Genomic DNA, 12500 nt, shown 5'->3' with positions numbered 1-12500 from the left:
AGTGTGTAGTAGAAGAAAACAGAAACTTGTTGTAGGGGTTTCTATCTGGGCCAAGGTAGTGTAGTGGATAAGGAGCTGGACTAGCATGCAGTAGCCTGAAAAGTTGGGGGTTTGATTCCCGGCTTTCACTGTTATGTCAATGGCCTTCAATTTAATTGACATGTGTATGTCGCTTGTCTGCTAAATGAATGAATGTGAATGCAATCTTTACAACTCATTTGAAAATGTGTTGCAAGGCATAGAAAGTCCTCACTTTAGATAAGCTCACAAAATATCATTAACTAACCACTTAATCATGAATTATAGTATTAGGAAGTGGTTTATAAAATATGTATCCTCACCCTAACTAATCATTAGTGCATATGTATATGCATAATTTATTAAGTATTAACAATAATTCATAAACATATTTTAGATATAGGCTTATTTACTATGAACAAACCATTGATAACTGTGTGTACAAATACTTAATTTTAGTGCTGTCAGTTAAGCGGCGTCATTGCTTGGCGTTAGCGTAAACCTATTTTACTTGGCGTCAATTTTTTATCGCGAGATTAACGTTCTTTTTGGTGTAACAAACTTTGTAGTTTTTTCACATGCTGTTGTAACAACTAGTAACGTTAGAACAACTACAACACCACACCAGATCTCGCTAGACCAGAAACTAAACAATATGCACTGACGAATGGAATGGAGCGTTGTATGTGCTGCGCATTACCGCCCCCACAGGGGAAAGTTGACTGATTTAATGGAAACCTGCTGCATCAAAGTGGGGAACGAAAAGGGCTTATAGTAAACCTACTAAATCTTGAAACAAACGTGAATAAAAGGCACAAAATAAGGTTGGTGTAAGAGTTATCTGTGTGTTTATGGGATTAATGTGACCATGTTCCTATGTTTTGCTCTTTCCAGTTTACTAACAGGAGTGAGTGTCACAAATGTATCGATAGGCACAGTCAAACTGCCCGTGGCTGACTATAATTAAGTTCAGCAAGCTTAACTTTACATGTCATAACATCAACTAAACATAAGTCACACATTCATTCTATCACTTGTAATATGAACGTAGCCTATTTCCCACAACTAGGTGAGATAATTGGCTATGTTACAGTTGGCTATTCCACAGTTAGCTAGCTAGCAAGCTAACCGTTTTGCATGGGATATTATGGTAAGTGTAGCAACATTTGTACAATACATGGGGCATTGCAAACTAATTAGGTTGGTAATGTACATAGTTTCGACATGAGTAAGTTACATAAACATAATTCTTCATAACTGCCGTGTTAGTAAAACGATTGAATGTCCTGTGAATTAATAACTAGATGTAACTTGGGCTTACGAGCCGGCCAAAGAGTAGTAGCCTAGGCTGACGCATTAGTTGTGTGCCGTCAAAGATTTTTTCACCGTTCTGTTATCAACATTACTCTTTGGCTGCTACTATTTGCGATGCACTCTGGTTTCGACATTCATTTACATTAGATTCCATTCTTTTCAATTCAACTCCGACACCAGCATCGCGCTTTGCGCCATGTAAATCACAATTTCAGTTATATTTTCAGCTCCATAAAATCCAGTTATATTTGGTCAGTGCACCATAGACGCTGCTCCATAAAATCCATTGTTTGCCTGTTAAAAAACTTCTGGCGTTGATGTGTGTGATGGCAAGTGACAGTGCACCATGGAGATTGGGCATATAGCTTGTAGGCCTATAAAATGGCATATTGGTTCCTTATTTTCAACTGATCTCAAAGATAATTTCATAGTATGAATATGATTTTCATTATGACCGTGGATCATATAGGTTTACAGATTTTTTTTTTTTTTTTTTTCTTTTCTGTCCAAATTTCATATGTTGAAAAGTTCCATTATTTTCAATCTGACCCTAACATAGTCAAAACTCAAAGGATCATTATGACCCTCTGTACATAGAATTCGTTCATGGGGGCCACACAAATTAATTAATGTTAATACACCAACTGGCCTTTGGCCAGAGACAGTTTTCTGTTTGTGTATGTTGGTCTTAAGGGGCATGTCAAGCCATCCATTACCACTTATTTCATGTATAGAAACACCTAGTTAAAAAAATTAAAAAGCATAAAATTAGGTGTGTTTTCATCTCAATATCTCTGGCTGACAAGGTCAAAACTGCACAAAATTAAAAGTGTAGGATCATTATGACACCCTCTGAATGCATGCCAAGTTTTGTACTTTCGTTTCATGGGGGCCTTACAATGGAAATAATTTATGTGTACATTTAGGTGACGCGACACCAACAAGGATTCGGGACACTGAAAGACCGGGTACACAAAACTGGTGAGCATGTACCCCATATGGATAGCATGGAACCGTCATTTTTTCGTTTTCATCTGCAGCCCCCGCTGGACTGGACCTTTGAAAGGAGGGTAGGGCAGACACAGTTCTCTGTGAATCTTTTATGGTATGTTGGTCTCAGGGCCCCATAAACCTGGCTCATAATCACTCATTTGTGATTTGCCCCGGTAAAAAATGAAAATCAGTAGGATTAAAAAGAAAGCCAAAATAAACATTCATCATCATCATCATGGCTGCATTTTCAGTATTGGCGAGAAGTAGTCGTTTGTCCACTAGATGCATGATCGTTGCAGTGAGGCGTAATTTTGTTGGAAGTTAAAAGGGGTTGGAAAAACAATGGACGCTTCCATACAAGGACTGTAATTTACCATAGCCGAACATCCTAATAAGGATAGGGGGCGATGTTCACATGAAGTGTAATTCCCATTTCTTCTTGAAGCGAAATAAATCTGAGGATGTTTATCGGACATGCTTGGTTTTACCGCAGATGCGTTAATCTTGTAATATCAATAAGGACCTAGGTAATGTTACCGTTAGCGTTGGTTGAGTGATGGAGGCATTTGATTTATTGCATTTGTAGAAAACTATAAAATGGGTTATATAAACAAATGTATAGCAGCACTGTTTGTATCTTTAGACTGTCATTTATTGCCGCGTGCTGCAAAATCATTCTGTGCAATGGAAGATTTACCAACGCGTTACACCGGTCTGATGCAGTTTTGCCTATACATGCGTGAAACTGAGACGCCTGTTTATTTTGTTTTAAGACGTGCAGGGGGTGTGGGGAATCGATGTGCTTTGATTACAGCTTGGTAGTTGTAGTCTGTGAAATTAAAAGCACGCGTGTGTGTGAAGTATCAAACAATGACACCTTCATTTCATTATGGCTGTTTAGCTATAAAATGGTCCCAATGGCTACTTCACTCATTGTTGGAGCTGCGTGAAAAAACTTTTCCGATATGACAGTTTTCTTGATACTGATTTCCAAAGGAGATTTTATTTGTGTAATAGCCTATTGACAATTTATGTTGTCAATAGGCCTACCTATACCTGTAGCTTAGGAAGCTAACAACTTTCTAATAGGATCTAGTTTGTTAGTTGAATTTTGCATTTAGAATAATAGCGTGTTATCTCTGAAAATTAAACAATTCGGTGCCTATGGACTATGAACCCAGCCTAGGATCTGTCTTCGCCATTTATTTTTTGATTTCTTAAAGATTGAGCTTGGTCTGATGAAAGCCAGACTAAAGCCATGGACCCAGTTAAACAATGCAAGGGAACATGAATCAGCCTATATTGCACTAACCCTCTCAACTTTGGCCCGTTAAAATGTGTATGAACAGTCTAGCGGCGCATTTCATCAAGGCCCATTTGGACATTGTTATTTGCACCACTGGTTAGATGCACGTTTCAGACTAGGCTACTGTAGCATTAACAATAACGTTTCAGACAGTTTATATCAGCATGAACTATGACTTCTTATGTGAAGATCCATATACCTTTGTTTTTGATTGTTGAAAACGGCATGGAACTGACAGAGATGTTTTGTTTATAAATACATAAAAATATATAAATAAATAACATTATGCTGATACCTTTTGCTTTTCCCAAATACAATGTAGCCTACTGCAGTTGCAATGGATGAACTGTGATGAATCTTTTGTTTAAATTTTAAAAGGTTTATAACAATTCTACATTTGGCTATTCTACAAAACCTTTTCAGCACCAATCAAATAGACCTCAGGCATGCCAAACAAGCATACACAAAAGTTTCAAGAGTGGGGATGGGTAAAATATGGAACAAATTGAAGTGTGATTTATTTTGTGAGCGGATGTACAGGACTGGCCGGCGGTCATAAGTACATTCATATTGAAGAATATATTGTGTTGCCTCAGGTCTGCTGCACATCTTTTGAAATTTGATTTGAAATAATCAAAAGAGTCTTAAAGTTCAGTTAATAAAGTAACTTTCCTTTGCTTTCATTTGAATCCCAATCAAGATACACAATCATTTCTTTATTGTTAATATGGACTCCTGGAAAGTTCAGAAATGCAAAATAATAGAATTTTAATCATATGATAAAATATGTGATTAATCGTGATTAACTATAGGAATTCAGCGATTAATCGTGAAATTTAATCGTTTGACAGCACTACTTTATTTATGAGAATTACCATAGGAACAATGCTTTACAAATGATGAACAAAGCATTTTGTAATAGTTCGCAACTTGTTTATAATAAGAAAATGATTTCATTATAAGTGGTTGTTTCATTACTTATTAAGTATAAATCATGTACTTACAAACATATTTTTTGGATAGGCTTATTTACTATGAACAAACCATTTATAATTGTGTGAACAAATGCTTTACTGATGATAAATTATGTATGAACAAGAAATTACTAATGATGAACAAACCATTAACTAATAAGTAACAAAGGCTTAATAAATGATGAATTGTGTGTAGTTATTATAAAGTGTTACCCATAACAGCTTATAACAATAATCTGGTCCCCTATGCTCCAGATTTAGGGTTTTTTTCAGGATTTGTATCTCCTGATTCCTCAGCTAAATCAGTCAGATATGGTGCAGACATGTCGCCCAATCCCCCATAATCCAGCCTGAGAACAAACAAAACGCATCGAGCTTTCCTTGATGCCTCAACTTGTCCCCCTGTGACTGTACACACATGCACACTAACACACATTAACACCAGAAACAGGTTTGGAGTGTGGCACAGCCTCTGGGCTGTTGTTAGGGCATCTAGGCATCAGGTGTGGGGCAGGTACGGGCACGACGGGCAGGTGGAGACGTGGGGAGGTGTAGCTTAGGCGCTAACGGGCTAACAGGTGGAGATGGAGTGGAGACGACGTGCTTCACTGAGGAGCTTCCTCACTTGGGCTTAGACTCTAATGGCGACTTCTGTCAGCCGAACGGACGTAACGGTGTGGTGGGGGAAACCCACATGCTCTCCCCCCAGATTCTTGTTTTGGATTCGGGCGAAAGGTTGTCAATGTTTGTGCTCAACAGCCAATCAAACTGTACCGCCTTCCCTTCCGTGCTCCTGAAGTGGCGTGCTGATTGGCTGGAATCGTGTGCGGTTCAGTCCAATTCGCTTTGTTTTGCTCTTGGGGCACACACACACTGTGTGGAACATCTGGAGGAATGGGAGAGGAATTCCAATTTGGAGTACTCAGAGAAAATTCGAGAGTATAACAGAGTAGAATTGAGGACTGCACCTTTAAACAGCGTGTCCTATTCCTCTCTAGATAACAGGCGTCTTTTAATGACTCGCCATCAGATGTGTGTGTGTCGGGGCCCCTGGGTCATGTTGGAACTTGCTCACTTGGTGCCATTAAGTAAAACGATATTTCTTCTCCTCCGGTTTTGCTGAAAGGGGGAGATGTTCACATTGCAGCCATTTGCTGTTCCTCAGCCTGTGGTCTGTGTGTGTGTGTGTGTGTGTGTGTAGCTAACCTCACCCCTACCACTGTTTAAATGGAGAAAAACAAACATTAGACTGTTTATTTACTTTTGAAGTTGGGGTGTATGTACTGTATGTGTGCACATGTGTGTGTATGTGCGTATGTGCGTGTGTGCGTGTGAGTGTGGAGTGGTTGGCAGTCACAGAAATTTCTGGATCTGCTTTGACAGAGGGCTGGGAGGGAGGAAGTGAGCCGAGACAATGGGTGTCAGATCGCCGTGGTGACCACAGATTACAGACCAAGGGTCATTCATGGTTCCCCTCTCTGCCCGCCGCACTGGACACACAAGGACTGCTTTTCCCACAGCTCATACATGCCAACACTCACCACACACACATTTACACTAACACAGACCACACACACACACACACACACGGCAGCGCCTTACTGCCTCACCTCCATGACAGAGATGTCTCAAAAGACATGATTTTGGAGTGCATCTTTTAAGAACGATGGTTTCAAACAGTCTTTTAAGATCACGTTGACACTACAGTAAGACGGCAAGAACCTTAAAATAGCTTACGTAAGCTAGCAGGCTAAAGTTAGAAAGTTCGCTGACAGACTGCACATAAATCACACCAAATGCCATCAATGGTTACAGCAATAGTATAATCAGATTTTAAAAAATCTAAGCAAAAAATGTCGAACAAATAACATTTCAATACCATCAGCAGCTGTCCACCATCATCCACCATCTTTGTTTACTTTTCACAGCTGTGAAAAAAGTTGAGTGAGAGAGCTGAGAGAGTTGCCGCACAGATTTATGGGTAATAGACAGCATAGAGGATACATCGAAGCTGCCTTCGAAAATGACCTTTATGGGAGTAGTTCAAAGGTATCTTAGAAAGCATGAAAAGAGAGTTTGAAAGGTTTAGAACAGCACTTGTAACCTCGCTTCCCCTTAGAGATCTTAAAAATCAGTAGTTTTTAGCCAATGGGAATTCGACTGGTTTGAGAAAGGGGCCCAGATTTGTCTTTTCATTTTTGTATCAGACACACAGCACAAAACACAAACATTGTCCTGACCTGACTTTGATTTGGCTCATATTGCAGTCTGCTCTACTGCTGGGTCACCTGCTAGGAGTGGGAAGCTTTGACACACACACACACAAACACACCTCTGACGCAAACAACACACACAACTCAACCCAGGCGTCACAGCTGAGCACACCTGCATCTCTAAGCATGTGTACACACTTAGGCATCTGACTGTTGCCTAGTTGTAGGGTGGGGCTGGTTTGGTGTGTGTGTGTGTGTGTGTGTTTCTGTGCTGTGTCATTAGAGGCCTTGACCTCCTGATGACGTTAAAGGAAGAAGAGCTCAGTCATGCTCCCATCAGCCACACACACACACACACACACACACACACACACACACCAGCAGCGCAATCACTATCCCTTAGCAGAAAGTTGGAGCAGTCAGGTGCAGGTCAGCCCAACCAAACCCCTGTTGCAGTAAGAGCCTTAGCCCAGACAAAAGCAGGAGAACAGACCCAGCCGGGCTTCCGTACTACAGCAAGAGCAGCAGTGCTTTACAGTTTGACCCAGCCGGGCTTCCGTACTAAAGCAAGGGCAGCAGTGCTGTACAGTTTGTCCCGTAGTGGAGTGGCGCGGTGCAATGCGGAGAGGACTGGGGGTGCAGGGCCCGTCCCACTGCACACTTCCTTTAAAGGAAATAACCAGCAGCTGTGTAAACCAGCCGCTCAGTGGAGAGGAACTCCCCTCTACAGAGGACAGAGAGAGAGAGTACAGAGAGAGAGAAACCGAGAGAGAGTGAAAGAGAGCGAGAGAGAGAAAGAAAGAAAGAAAGAAAGAAAAGAGAAAGAGAGAGAGAGGAAGGGGTAGAGAGTAGGAAAAGAGAGAAAGGCGGGAAGGAAGGGAGAGATGGAGGGGGCCGGGGAAAGCAACAGACAAAAGAACGGGAGAGAGAGAGAGAGAGAGAGAGCACTAAAAGGTGGTGATAGACAAAGAGGAGGGAGAGGGAGAGGGAAAGAGAGAGGGGCAAAGCAAGGTGCTAAGAAAGAAGGGGAGCCAAAGGGGGAGAGAGTGAGAGGGAGTTTGGACACAAAAATGGGAGGACAGAAGACAACAGAGCAGAAAGAAAGAAAGAAAGTGGTTCCAGGGATGAGAGAACAGAAGAGCAGTGTTCAGGAGCCAGGGAAAGAGTGACAGGAGGAAAACAGACGACATAATTTCCTCCCTCTGTTGTCCCCTCCCATCAGACACTCATCAGAGCAGTCTGGCACGCACGGGGTTAACGCCCCAACATCTCATCTCAGCTGTCAATCATCTCTCTGACATCACCGGGAAGAGGGCAACTCCCCTGTAACCACGCAGACCATCACAGCCAATCAAAACAGACATAGTGCTGCTGAGGTCCTCATGCAGAACATGTGTGGCTAAAAAGGCAAACCCCCCCACACACACACACGGTGGCAAGTAGAATTATAGTGAAAGCATGGCTGTGGTAGCTGAAGGCAAAGACCAGCCTGTGTGTGTGTGTGTGTGTGTGTGTGTGTGTGTGTGTGTGTGAGAGAATGTGTTGATCTTCAACAAATATTGACACTTGTCTGGCCGTCGGCTGTCCCTACTTTACCTGCAGTTTTAAACCCTTAAATAAACTCCATAGGGTAGACTACTCACTCTCTCTCACACACATACACACACACAGATAAACTGAGTGTGATGGGGGCGGGATCACCAGACAGACATACAGACAGACAGAATGCCCATCAGCCTCCAGCCAGCTCCACCAATCCCACCACGCCTTTAATTACACACTCCTCCTCCAGCTTGTTAAGCTCGTTAAGGTCCCCACTAACGAGGCTCTTCCTGTTCCTCTGGGAGTGGGAGAGCGCCTGCTGGGGAGGAGCGGAATTCCAGTCGAGCCGTGGCCTGCCCCTCTTCCCACCCCGACCCCGTCCACTGGCCCTGGGGGCAGGGGGGCATGGGACGGCTCCTTACAGGAAATTACCTCACAGGGTAAGGGGCGGCTCTCAGAGGCGAGGTCACGGAATTGTCCTGTGCTGGTGGCAAACGTCCTACTGAAGATTTTCATTTCTCTTGTGCGTGTGTGCGTGTGTGTGTACAGAAGAGTACAGAATGTGCTCAATGCAAAATGTCTTGTCTGGTGTGTGACTGGATAGAGAGAAAAACTGTGTGTGTGTGTGTGTGTGTGTGTGTGTGTGTGTGTGTTTCTACATGAAGTTGAGAGTTGAGAGAAATAGCCTACTGAGCAGGAAGAGCGGGGGGGTGTGTGTGTGTGTGTGTGTGTGTGTGTGTGTGTGTATATATGCATCTGTATAGGAATACTGTGACTGTGTGTGTGTGTGTGTGTGTGTGTGTGTGTGTGTGTGTGTCATCTGCAGTGTTGGTACATTCCTCAACTTTTCAGCTGCTCCACGCAGTGACAGGAAACTTCCCACCCACAGCCACACACACACATTCCACAGCTGAGGGGGAAAACCCTACAGTAAAGCCGTGTGAGGAAGGTGGTTGGTGTGTGTGTGCGTGTGTGTGCGCACGCATGCTCTCCCTGCCTTAACCTCTGCTGCAGCTGCCTAGCTCCAGAGCCTAAAGCCTCTTCACCAGAAACACAATACTGCTGAGCATCAGCCGAGGTCAGACGAGACACACACACACACACACACACACACACGCCAAGGACATGCACAGGCATTTCAGAGTGTTTCTTGGTCAAGGTTCCATTTTGGAGCTGACACCCAAGTGGCCCTTCTTCTCAAATCAACACCCCATCTGTCCACACTCCCTGTCAAACACACACAGCCCTGGAACAAAACTCCTCCCAGAGTCCATTTGGGCCGTGCAGTGGGGCACACCATCAGCTCACAATGCAGCTCATTTAATCAAATGGATCATAGCCATATTCAAAAATGTGTGTGTTTGAGACGACCAGAGGTCGGCAACCATGGAACTAGACCGACCTGACGAAGGTCTAAGGACTGAAACATAGTTTACAATACATTTAACATGGCAAGCCAAACCGACGGGGGAGTCGTTCATTATAGCCATTTTCAAAGGTTTTGGAATGCAACCATTTCTTGTCACACAAAAGACAGACAGGCTTCAATGATGATGTACCAGTGACCGCAAACAGCATGGCGTCATGAATTTATGTTCTGAAGAGAACAAAGCCAGAATTAGTTGGCCATTGGCAAAACTCGTGGGTGAAGAATGCCTAACTTTTTGAACTAGAACATGTAGTTAACAGAACCGATGGTGTTTGGGTCAAATCTCAATCTGAAGCCAATATTTAGTCCCCTCTGGTGGCTTCATGTTTGACTGAGCGTGCACTGCTGCTGTCCATTGTTTTGTTTTTGCAGTCATTGATCTGTACTGCACTGACATTGGTTAAGGATGCAAGCATCTGCTAAGTGACCTAATGTGAACGTAAACAAACAAACACACAAACAAAACAAACAAACACAGAAAGAGCCTCTTCTGCTGGTGTGAAGCTCCCGACATCCAGTACTTACCAACAACCATGAGTGTGAACTCAAAGCCCCGCTTCACAGACTTCCTGTACACTTGGTTGGGAAGGTTGGCGAAGCCAACGTAGCCTTCCAGGTTCTTCTGTTGCTACGGAAACCAAACAGATGACACAGCTTTAGCAAAGTGGGGCAGTTGGTTGGCACGGATGACATGCAAAGGTTGCACATAAACATAACTCTCACTCCGCTCACATACACACACACACACACACACACACAATTCATTCCAGTATGTGGTGTGTGTGTGTGGGGGGGGTTGGGTGGTGGGGAGAGAGGACATATGGGGGTATGGGGTGCTGCAGATTATTTTGGCAGAGGTCGTCAGTAACACACTCGTTTGAAAATATTGACCCTGGTATGTGACGCTCCAGTGGACAGATTTCAAACAGAAAAGTGCAACTGTGTGAATGTGTGTGTGTGTGTGTGTGTGTGTGTGTATGTATGTATGGGGGGGTAGAGTTTGGGGGGGGGGGTGCCACTATCAAAATACGGGCATTTTCAACGTCTCCTCCCATTGTGTTTGGCTGCAATCTGATCTAAGTATAACGTGTGTGTGTTTTGACAGCCTCCATACTTACTGCTGCTTTGGGAAGAGTTCACATTGGCCCAGGCATAGGAGATGAATCAGACACCAGCCGAGAGAGAGAGAGAGAGAGAGAGAGAGAGAGAGAGAGAGAGAGAGAGAGAGAGAGAGAGAGAGAGAGAGAGAGAGAGAGAGAGAGAGAGAGAGAGAGAGAGAGAGAGAGAGAAACATAAGTTAGTTCGGTCAGTCACAGACACATTCCCATGGCAAAACTGCTCCACTCCACAGGAGAGAACCCATGTCGTTTCCCCAACCAGTCAATCAAATTAACTAGCTAAAATGCCCTCCCCTCTCCTGTCAATCAAACTAACAAGTGAAGAGCCCCTCTACTGACCTGTCAATCAAAGCAACAAAAGGCAGGTGCTGACACCATTCTCACCTTTGAGTGTAGTAACCAAGCGGAGAATGACACACACACACAATCCAAAGTACTGGTAATCCAATGTAAATTTTAAGACCAGGGTTTAATGACAGGAGATGTTAGTGCCGCTAATACGATACATCCCAGACAACAAACAGACTTATCTTTGGATAATAAACATGCTATAACATGTTACAGCAGCCCACAGAGTGCCTGAAGTCTCGGACTACATGGCCTACCACAATCCATTACACCTTCTCTTGCACACACATCCTAGTAGGCTACCTTAAGCCACCTGGTGCTCAAAAACACTACAGCGCTTGTTTGTGTCAAGCAAAGGTGTGTGTGTGTACACTTTGTGTGTGTGTGTGTGTGTGTGTGTGTGTGATCCTAGTCTGGCCTGGGGCAGACAGCAGCGTTATGAGCATGCTTAATCAGCCGTCAGAACCAGACGGCCGTCTCTTTCCTCTACGCCGGACTTCGCCAGCGCGGACTCGAGGAGGGAGGTGTTGTGGTCAGACTGGGCCAGGGAGGAGGGAGATGTTGTGGCTAGACTGCTGTCCACTTCAACGGCAAAACCGTATCCCCCTCGTCTCAAATATACTGGCCTCACACACACACACACACAAGCACTACAGGAACCACAGTCACTGATATGGATTAGGGGGAGGGGAATCATAGTGTGTGTGTGTGTGTGTGTTCTCTGATTGTTGCAGATTATTTTTTTCCTGTCATGACACACTCGTGTGCTCACCCAGCTCAGAGGTGACCTACTCAAACAAACATCTCTGCAGTAGCACTATCAGTACCCTCGGCCATTACTGCAGTTGGTCAGTTGCATTGGGCAGTTGTACAGAGGTAACTAACTAAAGGCCCTAAGTGGTTGACTCCACCACCGGCTGGAGGTCATCCACCATGTTCCTTGGGCACAGCTGTGTGACATATCCGTGGAAACAATAGGAACACACAACGAGAGGGAGAGGGTACAACACACACACACACACACACTCAGAGAGCTGTGTGGACATAGCACTGTGTGGTGTGTTATCCCCCATGGCATTAAGTGCGTGCCCCGCAGATCAATAGCAGGCCCATAACTGGGTCATTGGTACTGAAGTCAGCCAGAGGGCAACACAGGAGAGACCAGAATCTCATCCAGACCTTCATTCAACCAGCACTGACCAGACCAGTACCTAACCAGCACTACCAAGACCAGCACTGACCTGA

The 12500-nt window shown here is 44.0% G+C and overlaps 1 protein-coding gene across 6 annotated transcripts in view; it reads right to left on the bottom strand.

Annotated features, from left to right (window-relative positions):
- LOC125285039 (septin-7-like) overlaps positions 1 to 12500 on the bottom strand; it is a 46056-nt gene that overhangs the window by 26648 nt on the left and 6908 nt on the right. For 4 of the 6 annotated variants that reach the window (XM_048229233.1, XM_048229235.1, XM_048229236.1 and 1 more), the window contains exons 2-3: positions 10908 to 10912; positions 10315 to 10417 (exon numbers count right to left, since the gene is read on the bottom strand). In XM_048229233.1, coding sequence (XP_048085190.1) covers positions 10315 to 10417; positions 10908 to 10912 — 108 coding nt within the window. The remainder of the gene's footprint in view (positions 1 to 10314; positions 10418 to 10907; positions 10913 to 12500) is intronic. The other 2 variants (XM_048229234.1, XM_048229237.1) reach the window with 1 other exon arrangement.

This window comes from Alosa alosa, chromosome 20, assembly GCF_017589495.1.
Source record: "Alosa alosa isolate M-15738 ecotype Scorff River chromosome 20, AALO_Geno_1.1, whole genome shotgun sequence".
Lineage (NCBI taxonomy): Eukaryota > Metazoa > Chordata > Actinopteri > Clupeiformes > Clupeidae > Alosa > Alosa alosa.
This window is presented reverse-complemented; position numbering and strand designations above follow the sequence as displayed.